The 19,173-nt window shown below is 40.1% G+C and overlaps 2 protein-coding genes across 2 annotated transcripts in view; one reads left to right on the top strand and one right to left on the bottom strand.

Annotated features, from left to right (window-relative positions):
* Positions 1 to 528: 528 nt before the first annotated feature.
* On the bottom strand, positions 529 to 5,098 carry rps10 (ribosomal protein S10). The gene is made up of 6 exons (XM_072683179.1): positions 5,016 to 5,098; positions 3,734 to 3,883; positions 1,955 to 2,129; positions 1,730 to 1,807; positions 1,376 to 1,431; positions 529 to 608 (listed from the first exon to the last, which is right to left on the bottom strand). Exons 2-6 carry the CDS (start codon positions 3,881 to 3,883, stop codon positions 567 to 569), a joined length of 501 nt encoding a protein of 166 aa, XP_072539280.1. The 5' UTR covers positions 5,016 to 5,098; the 3' UTR covers positions 529 to 566.
* A 2,365-nt stretch (positions 5,099 to 7,463) lies between these two features.
* pacsin1b (protein kinase C and casein kinase substrate in neurons 1b) overlaps positions 7,464 to 19,173 on the top strand; it is a 46,464-nt gene continuing 34,754 nt past the window's right edge. The window contains exon 1 of the mRNA XM_072684869.1: positions 7,464 to 7,674. The gene's annotated coding sequence lies outside the window, so the exon portion shown is untranslated. The remainder of the gene's footprint in view (positions 7,675 to 19,173) is intronic.

The following is a 19,173-nucleotide window of genomic DNA, read 5'->3' as shown; positions in this document are numbered from 1 at the left end:
GTAGTGAGAACACACTCACACAGCCAACTCCAGCGCCTGGGGAGCAGAAAGGGTAAAGGGCCTTGCTCAAGGGCCCAACAGTGGCAGCTTGAGCTCTAACCGCTGAGCCACCACTGCCCTAAATGAAATGTATCATATTAATTATAAGCACTAAAGTTTGTTGTGAAATGGTTTACTTGTACACACCCACCCATCATTATGTAGACTACTCCAATCCTGTCCAGGGAGTCCATACATCAAATACCCTCAAGCATGGATTCAAGTATTTAGCCTAGAGTGATCATCTCCAGCAAACATGCTGGGAATATCATTAACACCTCACCTGCAACTCTTACTCTTAGTACTATCCTTTGCCTAGCCTCATTTGTGTAATTGAAAGGCATCACAGCCCATTCAGCATCAATGTTCATTTTGTTAAACATCCTGTGTGTGGTTTTATGCAAATAACTAACATGTACAGTAACACTTTACAAGAGTGGTTGCTAGATTACTGTTTGCAATAGAAAAGAAAAAAGATGCTACAACAGATTTGTTTTGACGCTTTATTATACAGACAATGTGGAAAATTACTGTGGCTGCTGTCCTCGGCCACGCCCAAAGCCACCTCTCTGTGTGAGAAAAAGAAAAGGTAGAATCATAATTCAGCACCATCATTTCATCTTAATCTTTAGTAGTGGCCAGTTAAGCCCATTTCACACCAGCTGTGGCAAACGCATCACTAGACATCCCAAAACATCCATGTTCGTATAGGAGCGCAAATAAACAAAAAGCTGCACTACATGGACATAAGTACTGGGACACCTACACAAGCTTCTGGGACATTCTAGATCCATTAATATGGAGCCAGTCCCCCTTTGCAGCTCTAACAGCAGCAGCAGGTCTGGAGCTCTGCAGTTATTGAGTCAGTTGGAGACTTTTCTGCGCTATGCTCTGAGCTCAGCACTCGGCCCTGACCCCGCTCTGTGACTTTACGTGGTCTGACAGACACTCTGTGGCTGAGCTGCTCTCTGTGGTTCCTCTAAATGCCTCCACTGTTCAATAATACCACTCACAGCTGATGGTGGAAGATCTAAGACGGGGGAAATTTCACCAGCTGACTTGTTGCAGCGGTGGCTTCTATTACAGAACCACGCTGGAGTTCAGTGAGCTCTTTAGTGTGTAAAGGCAGACCGCATGGTTTGATTTTATAAAAACAATTGGATTCAATGATTAGGTTTCCCAATACTTTGTCCATATGGTGTACTCTGACAATAAGACATGTGCCAACTGAGTTTACTCGTAGAGCTAGCCAACATAAAAAAAGCTGCACCACTTCTGGTGTGAAATGGGCTTTAGATTATAGAAGCCCACTAAACTCAATCTCAAAAGTACTCACAAACTGGAATTCTGTAGCAGCTCCTGCACCTGCTTCAGCCTTCTTGTCTGCTCCAGCTACAGAAACACAAAACATGTATTAGTTTCACATAAAAAAAATATAATAATAATAATAATAATATTATTATTATAGGAATACTAGTTACTATATATAGGAATTATAGGAATACTAGAATACTTCAAGAAACTCTACAAAGGTAGTCTTAACCTCTAGAGCAAGGAGGTGAAAAGCAACCGAAAGAACACAGTTCATTAGTACTCAGTGTTCCAATCTCCGAGTTGGCTGCCAGCATCCCCCCCTGCAGGCAAATGATTTGCTGACCTGCTCAGCCCACTGACAGCAGCAAGTACTTACGCGGAGCTGCAGACCGCCTGTATGCATCTCTGTCTCCCTCTCCGCGGGCAAGACGAGCTGGTCTCTCTCCCTCCAGACCTTAAAAAAAACACACACATAACTGATTAGTTTTCCACACATTTAGTGCAACACTTATTGTACGTCTTATCTGACGTATAAACAGAACATTTTAACAAAAGGAATTTAAACAACTACAAAACGCATCATGAACAGAGCAGGTCATACCCTTGGGGCGGGGTCTGGCTGTCTCAGGGCGGGTCTGGCGGCGGAGGGTTGCGGGCACGATCTCGGGTGGCAGGTGCAAGAAATCCCTCAGGTACTGGATGCCCTCATTGGTCAGGTACCAGTAGAAGTGGCGCCAGGCAAACTGCTCTTTGACGTACCCACAGGACTTTAGAGACTGTAGGAAAACAAATCGGATTGTTTTAGGGTTATTTTAGCCTTAATTGAAGCTAGTTTTGCAAATTATATAATTACACCCAACCCGTGTCACTACCTAGCATGCCAGAGATAAAGCCCTTTAACAAACAGTACTTTAACACACTACACAAAGGAAGTCACTTAATAAAATAAACGGTTTCCCAGACAAAGCACATTCAGGTCCAGACAGAATCATGTCTGTAATAGAGAACCTTTTAAATGCTTTAAAAAATTATGTAAAAAAAAAAAAAAAAAAGTTTGCACCCTTTCTTTCTGGTTCAGCGATGGCACTGCTTAAAGAACCATTTGCCGCACATTTTTTTTTTTTTAAAACAAGCACATATACACACACACCAACTAAAACAGGCGGCAAAGTTGCCTCTCAACACAAAGCAACACTCTAAAACACAGCATTTCCTAGAGGTGCTCTTTGTACCAGTTTTAGCAGCTTAGGAAATGAACTGCATGACTATGGTGTTATATGCATGAGCTGTAGAGTTAACTAAAGCTTGAAATGGGTTTACAGCACCGAACCACTGAAGGCAAGAGACCAAAGATTTCACTGAAGTACAAAATAAAAGGTGCTTTTTTTTTTTTTTTTTTACTTTTTGTACCAAGAACTGATTACAATCCATGATAGTTTATGGTGTATCAGAATCAGAATCTCTTTATTTCACCAAGTATGTTGCACATACAAGGAATTTGTCTTGGTGAGAGCAACACGTATGACAAGTAACAAAAAAAACACAGAACACAGTCTTAAACTAAAGGAAAAATGACACTAAACAATAAATAGGGTAGGGGATAAATTAAAAAAGTAAGAAGTACTAAAGGTAATAAAGAGCTGATATTTACAGAATACTAATATACTATACTAATTTACTAATATACTTAGTCCAAAGTACCACATGCTGGCACAACAGACTAACTACTGCAAACAAGAACCTGCTAACATAGTACCAGACTGGTTTTCTGTAACGCAAGTAGCAGTACTGCATATAATTGTGTTCTGTATTGTCTTGTCCATCTAAATGATTCCACAGCCACTATTAATTTACTAATTTAATATTATGAGTAATAACATCAACAAACTATCACTACAATTTCACATGAACGACCAAGGCTAAATAAAATCAAAGAGGAGATATCCTGATATAACTGTTTGGACATAAAGTGTACGTTACAATTACGTAGTCCAGTTACGCAGCAGTTGGTACACAGGAAATGCCAATAAGGCTTTAAATGTTTACTCCTACAAATTGCATGACTTTGGTACATTAATAATAATAATTTATTCACTAAAAACACAGAACAATAGTTGATGCTGAAGATCACCAGCGCCGTTCACTGATAGCATGCTTGCTTCAAGTTCATCAGCTTACAAAACAATGACTAAATCAAGCCTGATATTTCCATCAGTGCTGCGTCCATCTGTTTTTTCCCCTCAGACGATCACATTGAAGTAACCTGCAGTGTGATGCTGTGTCTACATGCACTATTTCTTAATGACGACCACAATTCTCAAACAAAGGCATTCATGCCCAAGCAGGAGAGCTGACCAGACCTAGCTCGCCCAGGACTCACCTGCATGGCCTTCATAACGTGAAGGTTGGGCACATTCTTGTCAGCGAGCTCCGGGTGCTTTGCCAGGTGGACATCTTTCTTGGCCACCATGACGCCCTCCTTGAAGAGGAGCTCATAGATGGCAATGCGATTCTTCTTGGGCATCAACATCTAAAGAGGAACAGAACAAGAACGTTTCAGTGATCTGCGTACTCGTCTTCACAGACGTTTAGCAGGACACGGACCACCTGCAATTAGAAGAACATCACAAGGGGCACATTTCACAGTCGAAGACGGATCTGCTTAGTACTCTGGCCCAGAGGCTTCATCTACACTACCTCTAGTCAGTTCACGGTTAAGGAAAATAAAACAGGGCACTATAGAGAAGATGAAGCACTCGCCCAAACCCAAGCACTGGCCTATTTAGACATCTGTGACCTATAACTGACCATCCAGCATCAGTATCTGACCTCAGGAGTGCTCTCAGGACTGAATGCAGACACATGGCAATATCTGGGGTAGGACAGGGAGGATTAAACCCCCTTAACAAAAATGCAAAAGGAGGAGATGTCCATAAGTTTTTGGACATGAGCTGTACACTAAGATTAAATCTATTCATACAGCAGTTAGTTAATATACAGGAAATATCAATGAGGCTTTAATTAATACCCCAGAAAATGCCATGCTTTGGGCACATTAACATTTATTTACAGGAGAAAACTGGATGAAGATGCTGAAGATCACTGAAGATCACTGAAGATCACTGCCATTCACTGTTAGCACCCTTTCTTCAAGTTCATCTGCTTACAAAACACATCATTAAACCTCAGGAAATAATAAAAATATAACTCAGCCTCCTAAAACAGCCCATATCTCCTAATTTCGACGTGCTTCTGGGTCTGGCTGCACTGTGGATCTCACATAGGTGAGCTAGCTAGCATGCTAACATTAGCCCCTCATTTAACAGAACTGCCAAACGCTGCAGCTCCTTATTATACCCTTTCAGACTGACTATACTGGCTAAAACAGTGAAACATCACTGAAGTCAGCTAACTAGCAGCGGTGAATCCTGCGAACTCCTGAACTCGCTGCACCGAGGAAACACTGACAGCAGCCGCGCGAGCCCCCTCAGCACACTCAGACACCTACCCCCAAATATCACATTAAAGCAAAACCATTTCGAGAAAGAGCGCAATTTACAGACGCATAAGAGTGTCTGTGCACGAAATAAAGCGAAAAAGATGAAATAGAGAGAGAGATTATGGAGATTTTTGATGGATTTGGGGCCTTGGGTTCGGCCTACCTTTAGACTTGCTGAGAGACCGGAGTCGGAAAGGACCGCTGAGCTCACTCGCCCGGTACTGTTGAGTGGCGCGGGTCGCGGAGGCGGTAGCGCCCCCTCCTGCTCCGGAGCTTTATGCTGGTTAAACTCGGGTAGAGCACTGCTATCATAACTAACTAACTAAATTAATAAATAAATAGAGTACTGCTATCATAACTAACTAACTAAATAAATAAATAAATAGAGTACTGCTATCATAACTAACTAACTAACTAACTAAATAAATAAATAAATAAATAAATAGAGCACTGCTATCATAACTAACACATAAATAAATAAATAAATAAATAAATAAATAAATAATAAGTAGAGTACTACTATCGGAATTATTTAAAGAAATAAATAGAGTACTGCTATCAGAAATAAATAAATAAATAAATAGAGTACTGCTATCAGAAATAAATAAATAAATAAATAGAGTACTGCTATCAGAAATAAATAAATAAATAAATAGAGTACTGCTATCAGAAATAAATAAATAAATAAATAGAGCACTGCTATCAGAATTAAATAAATAAATAAATAGAGTACTGCTATCAGAAATAAATAAATAAATAAATAGAGTACTGCTATCAGAAATAAATAAATAAATAAATAGAGCACTGCTATCAGAATTAAATAAATAAATAAATACATAGAGTACTACTATGAAAAATAAATAAATAAATAAATAAATAAATAGAGTACTACTATCAGAATTAAATAAATAAATAAATACATAGAGTACTACTATGAGAAATAAATAAATAAATAAGTAGAGCACTACTATCAGAATTAAATAAAGAAATAAATAGAGTACTACTATCAGAATTAAATAAATAAATAAATACATAGAGTACTACTATGAGAAATAAATAAATAAATAAATAAATAAATAAGTAGAGCACTACTATCAGAATTAAATAAATAAATAAATGAGTACTACTATCAAAATTAAATAAATAAATAATAAGTAAGTAAGTACACTTTTCTCAATTTACTTAATCAGCCAAGGCATGATTTGTGTTCCCAATTTTGAGCTACAGTCTTGCTGGGAAAACAACAACAACAACAACAACAACCAGTAAAACCATTAAGATTAAATCCTGACAGCTTTGCCTTCTAATCAGGGATGGATTGCTGACCAGGCCTGTGGAGCCTGTACTAAGGGGCTTCTAACTGCCAGAGACCTCAGGTGGGCTTTGACTTTGGAGCCTCTTGAAGGATGGTGGTTATTTAAAAAAAAGCGAGGACACAACTTACATGATGTAAATCTTAAATTGAGGCCATGAGATATATGTTTTGCCATACTGACAACAAATACTTTGAACTGAAATGTATCATGGGAAGACTAAATGACGTTTATATATGTTAAGAGGAATAAAAGTCCCCAGAAAAGAAATAAATAATTGAATCTATAACAATAAAGAATATAAATCAATTAGTGTGAAAACAGAAAACAACAAGAGAACCAACAGTCAGACATAAATACACCAAAGAACTACAAGAAGATAAAAATAGAAACAGACAGATAATAAATAATAAAAATGAATAAATGAAAAATGAAAACATTTATAATAATAAACTATTATACCCTTAAATTAATATTTTCCAAACCATCACAGCATATGAAAACATAGAAAACACCAAACAAACCTATCATAACATCTATTCAGATTATTCTATCAAATTGTGATGCTTTAAAAGCCTTAGTAATCTATTTTTTTGTTCAGAGGGGCCTAGTGAATTAACTGTTTATAAAAAAGGAATACAAGCAATTTAAAATAGTTGAGTTTGCACATCATCCTCTTAACATACATAATTTATCAAAACATTATTACTACATTACTACATATTAATACATTATATATATATGTAAATGTAAATGTTTGTGTGTGTATAATTACAAACATATATATATATATTATGTTTTTAATTGTTTCTATTCTATGTTATATAAATATAGATTTTTACATGAATGTATATGTATATTATACTATTATTATATTATATTATATATTTTTATTTTTTTTCTATTATTTTTCTATTTTTCTATTATGTTAAGACCATTTTTAAATGTATGGTATTATATATTTATGGTATATATATATATATATATATATAATTCTTTGTGTGTGTGTTATTTAAAAATGGTCTTATTCAAAAAACTTAATAAATAGTATAATAATAATATATGTAATATATATGTGTATGTGTATATAGTTACAAATTTATATATCTGTATATTTATATATGATTTGTTTCTATATTTTCTATTCTGTTATATATGTAAATATATATATATATATATTTTTTTTTTTTATTTTTTTTTTTATTGTGTGTGTGTGTGTGTGTGTGTTTTTAACACTAGCATATTGTGCTCAGTATGTTCACTGACTCTGCACAACATATGAACGTTAATGGTTTCCTCCATCTTGGAGTTTAGATAGTCTCCAGGGTGAAAGTCATGAATATGTAAGAGCCTCCTGCTGGACCATCCCCCATCTGCTGCTGCGCCTCCAGCCTTAGCACATCACTTCCAGCCGATGTGCTCTCCACCAAGACCTGGGGCTTTTCCAAGGAGCTGGAATAAAACGGGCTCACCGGAACAGGGATCTGGATCCTCGCCATTCTGTCTCGGGTATGTTTGGGCTGCTGCTGCTGAACTGCTGCTGCTGCTGCTGCTGCGGAGATGCAGTGGAGGCTCAGGCGCTGCATGGCGGAGCATGTGATATCTGAGAGGCTGTCCGGGCTATAGGGTAGCGCAGTGGGATGAGGACAGGCCAGTTAACGGGCTTTGTGTTGAAGGGGTCTGTATGAAGGGGGTCTCTCTCTGCCTGTGTTGAGAAACGCAGGGCTCGTGCTTTCAGCTTTTCCATTCGCACCAGTGTGTTCAGAGCTGCAGGGCTCGTGTGGCTGAGCTGTAAGAGGATCCTGCTCATACATTAGTGATGGGCTCGAACCAAAATCCTGACGGCTTTGAGACACGGTGTCCATTTATGAGACAACATTTAGCCTAATGAATGAAGCTAATTTCATTAAAATGGGTATGTATGGAATTATATATACACTTATGATAGACTTGATTTTCCAGTGCTGATTATACAGATTATTTTAATGATCAGTGGGACCCCCCTTCAAATTAATGCATTCATCTACTTGCACCCATTGCTGGTACAGATGTGCAAATGCACACACACACACACACAACTGCCTATAGAACAGGACTCTCTGGAGCAGATAAACATCATGAACCTACTGGCACCATGCTGCCTAATGCCAGGCGTGGGCTAGAGGGGTATAAAGCCCCCCAGCATTGAGCTGTAGAGCAGTGGAAGAACTGTGTTCTCTGGAATGATGGATGGTGGTGCTCCATCCAGTTTGTTTGGGATGAGTAGAGAAGTTGGGGATGAGGTGAGGTGGGTGGTGATCCATCTTGACCTCACTAATGCTCTTGTTGCTGAATGCAATCAAATCCTCACAGCAATGCTCTGCTCCAAAATCTAGCAGAGACAGTAGAGACAATTGCTCCAACAAAAGCATCAACTCTCAAGGATCAACTCTTTTTTTATCAATATCCTTGAGATGAACTAGAAAGTGAGCAGGTGTCCCAATACTTTTGTCAATTTATATATTTATATATAGTTATTTAAATGCACTGTTTTGAATTGAAAATATCAGCTATAGGTGTCATTAGATCAGGCTGTGTCCTTGTAGTGTCCAATATCTCAACTTTACAGTAGGAGGAAACACTTTTAATGGAAGTCGATGTAAAATTATTTTATTCCAGGTGATTTTGGAGCATTTCTATTGGTCCATTAAAATTACGATTCAAATGAGGTCAAAAGGCAAAAAAAAGAGGCTTCTGGACCAAAAAGTGTTCTTACACACCTCTGTTACCAGAGAATAGACCCAGCAGTGTGTACAGGCGTCCCTGCAGCCGCTTAGTGAGTAATGCACCTTAGTGTGTAATAATCACCGGCATGTTAAAGGTTATAGGGGTTAAAGGTTTTCGTGGCACACTGTGGACGAGACGGTCAGAAGTTGTGTTCTCAGATGGACGTCTCAGGCGCTTCCCGCATAGATTCAGAATGCCCTTGTGTTGTTAACCTTAATGTCCAGTCTGATGACCTTCCTGGCAGGTAATCAGAAGGGCAATTGTAAGTAATGTAAATATGCAATTATGCAATAACCACTGAAATGTATGAGATTTCACCACTGCACTGGTGTTGATTCTTCTGTTTGTTGGCTGTAGGGCGGATCTATCAATTGTATTAGTAATTGAGTAATCTAATGATTGATTAATGTGACCATTAATTAGAGTTTGTAAATAAGAGCAAAATGCCAAGACAAGCAAAAATAAATTAAATGAATAATAACAACCCAGGCTTAATATTTTACAGATTATAAAATATTTAGGAAACTACAAAACATTATTTCTTAAAAATACACCAAATGGACAAAAGTATTGGGACACCTGCTCATTCATTGTTTCTTCTGAAATCAAGGGTGTTAAAAGAGTTTATCCAGCTTTTCTTGGAGTAACTGTCTCTATTGTCCAGGGAAGAAGAAGGCTTTTTACTAGATTGTGGAACCTTGCTGTGAGGACCTGATTGCACTCCTGGAGGGCTGAATCACAATTTGGTAATCGTCCTGGTTTAAGACCTCATCAACTCATCTGTAAATTACCAGGCTTGGTTGAGCTGGGAAATCACCAAACTGCTTGCTGTTCAGCTTTACTCCAACAAAAGCAGGATACACTCTATTAATACCCTTGATTGCAGAGGACACAATGAATAAACAGGTGTCCCAATACTTTTGTCCAAATAGTGTCAGTTAATTACCAGGCTTGGTTGTGGTGTCAGAGCCAGGAAATCATCAAACTAGACAAGAATTGGTGACGGTCTTAGCACCTATGGACAGTCAGAGAGAAAGCCAGTGTCTGCTGTGGAGCAGATGCACATGAAGCTTTGGCTTGAGGGGTGTAATGCCATGTATTGGGCTGTGGAGCAGTGGAACTATATACTTTTGGGAGATGGTGCTTGACTAGTACTTTTGGTATTAGTTGGAGTGGTGTTTGTGATCCAGAACGAATCATCCAACATCGGTTCCTGACCTTACTAATGCTGATGAATGCATGGCTGAATGCAAGCAAATCCTTACAGCTACTAGAAAGCCTTCACAGAGGAGTAGAGGGGAGACAAACCCTCTATTAATACCCTTCATTTCAGAACACTGGGTGAGCAGGTGTGTATAAACCTAATTTTGGAATTTCCATCAATCTTCAATCCCAAATGGACCAGAGAACTGTCCAGGGTCCTGACCGTTTCTTATTCCTCGTGTCTAGCCCACCTGCTAGACTGCTGTGTGACTGCTTGAGGCCTTGCCATTGTATGCACTAATGAAATGGACACTACGGGGGAAAGGGTCTGACATCTTTGATTCCATTATGCTGGGGGGTCGTCAACAGGGTCCCGGCTTTGTTAATTGCTTTCGGTTTTGCAGCAGTTCTGATTGACTTGTAAATAGGATTGTCACCAGGACGAGAATGAATGAGAATGAAGTCATTGCTCGTGCTTTGACTTATTTAATTAAACTGCAACAGCCATCTGCTGTTTCAGCTGAGAGTGCGTCAACACTTGAGTTATAACCATATCTGTTATGGCCTGTTTATAAGGTACTATGCTAGTAGAAAATAGTGAACCATACAAATGATCTGATCATGTGGAACAGGAACATGTTGCTGTGCCACAGTCCTATCTGCGTTTCCCTTTCCCCTGTTTTCTAATGAATAATGGCATTGCATGATGATGGCATAAAGATAAGATACCTTTTTATCATCATCCTATATATACACACACCATATGGACAAAAGTATTGGGACACCTGCTGATTCATTGATCCTGCTTTTGTTGTAGTGACTGTCTCTAGATTTTGGAGCAGAGCATTGCTGTGAGGATTTGATTTCACTCAGCGACAAGAGTGTTAGTGAGGTCAGGATATTGATTGATTACCCATCCCACCTCTCCCCCAAACTCCCCAGCCCATCCCAAAAGTATTGAATGGAGCACAGAACAGAGTTCTTCCACTGTTCCACAGCTCAATGCTGGGGGGCTTTATACCGCTCTAGCCCAGCCTCGCATTAGACATGGTGCCAATAGGTTCATGTTTACCTGCTCCAGCGAGTCCTATTCTATTGGCAGTACGTCTCTACAGGGACTAGACGTACAGGGACTAGACGTTTGTAAGCAATGGGTGCGATTTAGCGTCCACTAACATTTGAACATATTGGAATGCCGGGTCAGAGCACAGGGTCAGCTATGATACGATGCTCCTGGAGCAAAGAGTGTTAAGCGGCCAGCTCAAAGGCCCAATAGTGGCAGCTTAGCTGACCCGGCTATTGAACCCACAACCCTGTGATCAATAACCCAGCACTTCAACCACTGAGCCACCACTACCTCGAAAAACATTTGTTCTTTCCGTCAGGGAATTGAACCCTGGCCTTCTGTGTGAACGGCAGAGATAGACTGGCTCAAACCAGTAGACTCCCTTGTGTGTTTAATGTGTCTTATCTTAACAGACCTCACTAAGTGGTTAGGTCTAAGGAGTGGATGCCCTTCAAGGCTTTTGAATCAAGCAGTGTACACACACCACTCTAAAATCTAATAATGTGGAAAATGACTCTGAGAGAGGAGTATCTGCCAACAGGAGCTGTGCTGGGATGAATACACTATATGTCCAATAGTTTGTGGACACCCCTTCTGATGAATGTATTCAGCTACTTTAAGTTGCACCCATTTCTGACATAGATGTGCAAATTCACACACAAACACACACACATATATAGCTTGTCTAGTCCCTGTAGAAAGGTACTGCCAATAGAATAGGACTCTCTGGAGCAGATAAACATGACCCTATTGGCACCATGCCTAATGCCAGGCATGGGCTTTAGGTGAGGTGGTGTGGCGATCACCAACTTCAACATCCTGACCTCACTAACACTTCAGAATCTAGTAGAAAGCCTTCTCTGGACAGTCTAGATAGTGACTTCAACAAAAGCAGGATGCACTTTTTTAAATATCCTTGATGGCAGAGGACACAAGGAATAAACAGGTGTCCCAATACTTTTGTCCAAATAATGTCCTTCAAATGTTTTGTGCTGAAGTCACAGTTAAAGGTTTCTTCCATGAAGGTTATCTGTGTGCAAGCAATGCTGCACAGTGGAATAGTGCACCACCTGTCTGTACCCAGCAAAACCTTCCTGCTCAGAAAGTTCTTGGTTCAATTCCTAGCTGACATCTGAAAGCATCGGCCTGTTACTATGCAGTTTACACTCTCTTCACTGGATATTTACTAGTTTGGATTGTCTTGATGGTAACAATTCCATTACCCACCTCTTAATACCGTCCGAATAGTGCTTGAGAGTAGCATTCAGGCTGGAGTTGCTCATGCAAAGGACACGTTTCTAAGGCTGGGAAAATGCCATGTCATCGTTTCTGTAGAGGTGATCTTGGGTTAAGTGTCGGGCTCAAGGGCACAGCAGTAGTGCTTTTCTACAAGATTTGGACTCCCAGACTACTAATTTATCTAGCTCTTAGTGCTCCTCTTGGGACTTGAACCAGTAACCTACCAGTCACCCCCATGAACCCCCGGCCTCCAAGCCATCTGTGAGCCTAGGTACACTTATGAAATTAGATGAAGATGACTGCTGACTGGTGTGCTGGCTCTTTGGAAACAGCCTTGTTTTCTTAGGTTAGGATGAAGCAAGGCCTGGGTTTAGGTGGGTTGGAGCCAGCTGGTAAGTTGCTTGTCCCAGTGCTACACATTTCTGGGTGCTCTCTGCTTTCATACACCTGACTCAGCACACAAGGAGCTTAGCAGTTGGTGGGATCAGGTGTGCTTGATGAGGGGAACCACAAAAATGTCCATAGAGTGGGGTTCCCAGAACTGGCATTGGGAACCCCTGGCCTGTACAGGTTTGTGGAACTGTTGAAGGGGAATTCTATGGATTTTGAAAATGTCTCCAGAAATAAATCATTGAGGGTCATTTTGAGTCTAATGAGGGAACCAAAGGAAGCTGTCACCTGAAATGGGGACTAATATGTTGTCTGTACGAATATCTCCTTCAGAGAGTGGCTCTGGATAAGAGCATCTGCTATGAATACACTATATGTCCAATAGTTTGTGGACACCCCTTCTAATGAATCTATTCAGCTACTTTAAGTTGCACCCATTTCTGACATAGATGTACAAATTCACACACACACACACACACACACACACACACACACATATATATAGCTTGTCTAGTCCCTAAAGAGAAGTACTGCCAATAGAATAGGACTCTCTGGAGCAGATAAACATGACCCTATTGGCACCATGCCTAATGCCAGGCGTGGGCTTTAGGTGAGGTGGTGTGGCGATCACCAACTTCAACATCCTGACCTCACTAACACTTCAGAATCTAGTAGAAAGCCTTCTCTGGTCAGTCTAGATAGTTACTCCAACAAAAGCAGGATACACTTTTTTAAATATCCTTGATTGCAGAGGACACAATGAATAAACAGGTGTCCCAATACTTTTGCCCAAATAGTGTCCTTTAAATGTGTTGTGCTGAAGTCACAGTTAAAGGTTTTGTCTTTAACTCTTTTTGACTCTAAATGCATTTAATCTAAATGTAAATGAAGTCTGAGACTTTAATGGTGGAGAGGTAGGCCTATGCTTGGGGTGTTCTGAGGCAAAATAGTACCTAGAGATAACCTGTAACTTGACAACCTGCTTGAAATGAGCTTTTACCTCCCAGAACCTTCTCCATGTTACCACCAACATTACATGTAAAGCTCAGAAGACACATGTAGGTTCATTGGTCAATTTGGAGATCATGACTCCTGGTTTTAAGTTAATAGGTTTCTCTACAAGGAACCATTTCACACCAAAACTTCATGTTTTGGTGGCGTTTCTGAACATTGTACCATTAACAACCTCTTCATCTGACTCAATTTTGAGGCCTAATGAATTGTGGGCAGTGCCTTACTCAAGCTAACATGCAGTTAAACCAGTAGACTCCCTTGTGTGTTTAATGTGTCTTATCTTAACAGACCTCACTAAGTGGTTAGGTCTGAGGAGTGGATGCCCTTGAAGGCTTTTGAATCAATCAGTGTACACACACCACTCTAAAATCTAATAATGTGGGAAACGATGCAAACAAAGAGCTGTGCTGGAATGAATGAACGAGATACACTGCATGTCCAAATGTTTGTGGACACCGCTTCTAATGAATGTTTTCAACTATTTTACGTTGCACCCATTGCAAATGCACACACACACACACTTACAGTGTGTCTAGTCCCTGTAGAGAAGTACTGCCAATAGAATAGGACTCTCAGGAGCAGATAGTAAACATAAACCTATTGGCACCATTCTGCCTAATGCCAGTCGTGGGCTAGAGGGGTATAAAGCCCCCCAGCATTGAGCTGTGGAGCAGTGGAAGAACTGTGTTCTCTGGAATGATGGATGGTGCTCCATCCAGTACTTTTGAGATGAGTTGAAGAGTTGGGGATGAGATGTCTAGGTGCTTTGGTCATTTTGGATAGCAATTGAATGAACTGAATGGCGTTGTTTATTTTGTAGACACCATGACCCCTGGTTTCTTATTATCACCAGAAATCAAAGTCCATACAATTTCACAACAAAACGCTTCTTATTTACATGTTAACATCTATATCTATAACATCTATATATATAACGATAACATATATATCACATTTTAAAATGTAAGCCAAAACTGTTAATTGTTAATTAATGGATGGTGCTCCATCCAGTACTTTTTGAAAGAGTTAAGGAGTTGGGGATGAGGTAGGATGTTGATCCTCCAACATCCTGACCTCACTAACACTTTTGTTGCTGGATCTTGTTTCAATCAAATCCTCACAGCAGTGTTTCTCCGAAATCTAGTAGAAAGCCTTGGAGCCCTGGACATTAGAGACAGTTACTCCAACAAAAGCAGGGCCTTAATAGCCTTGATTTAAGAAGAAACGATGAATGTGCAGGTGTCCCAATACTTTTGTCCATATTGTGCATCTCTCATCTAGTGCATTTGCCCTTTTAACCTTTATGTTTTTTCCTCGACATTGACCATTAATAACCTCTTCATCTGACTCAGCTATGAGCCTTAATGAATTGTGGGCAATGCCTTACCCAAGCTAACCTGCGGCAAAATGCTGGTGAAACAGGCTCCTAAGTTCTCCTTCTATATAATGACAAAATAATGACAGAATAATGACATTAAATGATGACAGCTGTTAAACATCTGGATTCCCTGGTATTTTGAGCTCTTTGGGTTCAGCTGAGTACACGTCCATTCTTTAGCAACCTGCCCCTCTGAGCTGCATTTGATTATCGCTGAATGGCTGGGTATTTTGATGACTGGTAGCAGATTGAGCTGAGGTTGGAGCAGATGAGGCATGCTTATCGGGGACAAGTGCTTTGTTTATCATGCAGTCGGTGCACGCAGAATACATTATGGATTTTGGTGAGTCATCACAGAATGAGATTTCAGCTTCGGCATCTCCTGCAGGATTATCCTGTATCCATAGAAAAGCAGATTCACTGAAGAAAATGCAGGATGGTTGCACAGCATAAGGCATGTGCTAGGCTGTTGCTATGTGGTCTCTATGATGTTTGCTAAGTGGTTGCTGAGGTGTTGCTGGGTGGTTGCCATTGTATTCCATGAGGGTGCTAGGTACAGCTAGGTATAGCTACAGTATCCTAGATGGTTGCAATGGTGTTTCTTAGCGATTGTTATGTGTTGTTTTTTTTATGGAATCTTAGCTGGTTGCTATGGTGCTGAGATGCGGTTGGTAGATAGATGCTATAGTGTTGCTAGGTAGTATCTATGGTATTTTGGATGGTTGCTATAGCGTTGCTAGGCGGTTGCTATGGAATCTTAGTTGATTGCTGTGGTTGTTGCTTCACTTGCTTGATTTTAGTCCTACTGTCCTCTGGAAGGATGGATCATCCAATACCTTTGACTTGGGGAGTTGGGGATGATGTGGAGTGGTGATCATCCAACATACTGACTTTTGTTGCTAAATCTTGTGTCAATCAAATCCTCACAGCAATGCGCCTCCCAAATCTAGTAGAAAGCCTTGGAGCCCTGGACAGTAGGGACAGTTACTCCAGCAAAAGCAGGATAAGCTCTTTTTAACACCCTTGATTTCAGAAGAAGCAATGAATGAGCAGGTGTCCCAATACTTTGGTCCATATAGTGTATGTTTGATCTAGCTTTACTACAATCTTGCAATCTTTCCATTGATTTCTGGCTTCTGTGTGCCTGAGCTTATCAAAGAGACGGAGAGGACACTTGAAAGAGGACAGTCTGACATATTGATTCTGGCCAAGCTTCAGGCAAAGCTGCAGATACACACTGCATTCAGATAAGTTATTTATGCATCGACCATGTCCTCAGAGACAAAGGCAGAGGGGTTATGAATTTATGAATATTGTTCTGCTGGCTGCTGTTTGTGTGTGTGTTTTAGGCCGTAATCAACACTACCTGGAGTTATGTAACAACCTACTACAGCATGCTTGCTTTAGGGAGAAGAGCCCTCACTGCTTCAGAGCAGCCTGCCAGGCTACTCATTTAATCCATGAGTCAGACTCTCTTGGTAGTAACCCTCACCCTCCGCAGAGCTGTTACTCAGCAAGGTTTTAACATGAATAAATCAGAGCAGCTACGGTTAGTAATGTACAGTATCAGTGTCAGGCACTGGGATGTTTTTAGCAGCCGCTTTCCTCTGAATGGAAGTGAAGCATGGGGCTGGTAATGTGTGAGCTGCAGTTGGAGACCTAAACCTTTTTCCCATTGAAAATGTAAAGAACCTGTCAATTGATGGTTCTTTAAAGAGACAACAGAAACCTTTGATGAACAGAAAACCTTTTATTTTTAAGTGTCTTGATGTGAGGCTTGATAGTGAAGCAAAAGGTAAAGCTTGGCTAAGATTGAATAAGCAAATATCAAATCAAATGAAATTTAATGGATTACTATATAGGGCTGGGCGATATGGTAAAAATACTGTATCATGATATTTAAAGACTATTTATCACGATACATGCAATCATAGACCAAAAAACATCTGTAGCGACAGATCCTTAAAATCTACTGTTCAGATCCTCTCCCGTACTGAATACAGTGATTTATACTCAACATCTGCGGCTCTTCATCTTATTAAACCAGTCTAATTACACTGTTGTTAATGAAACCTGCAGCTGATCACTAACAGTATCATCCATATGCTTAGAAAAATGTATCACAATACAATAAAATATCGTCATATTGCCCAGCTCTATTATTAAAGTGCTTTTTACAGCTTTACAGGAATCAGTAAGAAGACTAAAGATCAACAAAACCTACAACACAAACCTATGGGTGAGAAATCCAAAGGCTACAATGACAAAGACAAGCTGGAGGAAGAAATCCTAGGAAAAACCATGACTCACAAGGGGGACCCATCCTCAGAAATATGTATAAATTATTGATAAAAGTCGCCACTGCACCACCAAGACTGTTCCACTGCTCAGGTGTACTGATATAATCATAATATACTATAACTAATATAATCATAGTAGTGATGGTAAGAGTAATGAGAGTATTGATGGTTAATGGTGGTAGTAATAATAATAATAATAGTGGCAGATATTAGAGTTAGAGTCCATGTAAATTTGAACATAGTCGTTAGGCAGACAGCAGTGGTAGTTTATGAAGTGTTAAATATATACAGGGTATTGGCGCATTCCTTCCGGCTGCATTGCTGGCCTGCATCAGTTCTGTGGTGGTCAGCACATTAGCCTGCTCTGTGTGAAACCACATCTGAACACTTCTTGCTGTAATGACTGAAAGAGCCCTGCTGTGACTTCAGCGTAACTGAGCTATAAGAGAGGGAGGAGGGGGATTCAAGATGCTGCCTAGACTTCATTTATCAAAACCAGTGGCCATGAGCAAGACCAAATGATTGTGTGTGTGTGTGTGTATCCAAACCTGGGAATGTGAAACAACTAAAAATAACCTCCAACATGAAAAAGACTATCATTGTGAAGTTGATAACGGTTGTCATCTGCTGCCTGTTTGAGAGCACTTTTGACATTTACAGTTCAGTGAAAGGTGGGATGGTGGGAAAGGTGTCAGTTGAGCTGCCAAATGTCATTTCTCCAATTATTTTTTCTCAGTGAAAGTGTTTTATCAGACGTTAGTAGTGACATTTGACAGTGTGACCCATTATCAGGCCCAGTACTGTGCAGAGGCTTTAGGCACCTAAGCCCATTATTAAAGCCATTTATCTCAGCAATAAGAGAATTTCTCATTCTGGAGAAAGTAGTGAGATCTTGTCGGTGAGATAGTCTGAAGAACAGAGCTCGGTTCCTCCAGGTTTCTCCTGGACGCCCCCCAGTCCAGCCAGCACAGCGTGGAGGATGTGTTCAACTCCATCATCATCATCATCAGCAGCAGCAGCAGCAGCTCACCTGATTTACCATCATTAAGCCCTGATTTACCACCAAACCAGGTGTTGATCTGAGGAGAACTCTAAATAATACTAGACTAGATATTTGGTGAATATTATAGTTTTTTATTCTAATATTAGTGTTTTACTGGAGAAATAAACAAAAAAGTACAGTACCATATACATGTACATGTATATATGATGCATGTCAAGGTCTGGGATTTGTGTAGACACAGGAGAAACTGGCAGGCGTGAAGACCTGAGCGACAAGTGCCAAATGGTTATAATCAGACAACTGGGTCAGAGCATCTCTGAAACGCTTAGGCATGTGGGTGTCAACAGTGGTGAGGACCCACCGACAACAGTCCAAAGAAGGACAAACAGCCAACTGGCAACAGAATGTTGGGCACCAGCAAGTCTCCTCTATACATGAGGGCAATGAAGGCCATCCTGTCTAGGCCAAATCGACAGAAAGGCAACAGTCACACAAATGTTTGATGATGATTAGGGATGCACCGATCCGGCTTTTTCAGTTCTGATACTGATACATAAACTTTGTATATCGGTCGATACACAAAGTTTGATGAATTAATAAACCATATGGGAGAGACTTAAGGCATCAGGATTGACTTAAACATTACTTT

This window comes from Salminus brasiliensis, chromosome 7 (assembly GCF_030463535.1).
Source record: "Salminus brasiliensis chromosome 7, fSalBra1.hap2, whole genome shotgun sequence".
Taxonomy (NCBI): Eukaryota; Metazoa; Chordata; class Actinopteri; order Characiformes; family Bryconidae; genus Salminus; species Salminus brasiliensis.
This window is presented reverse-complemented; position numbering and strand designations above follow the sequence as displayed.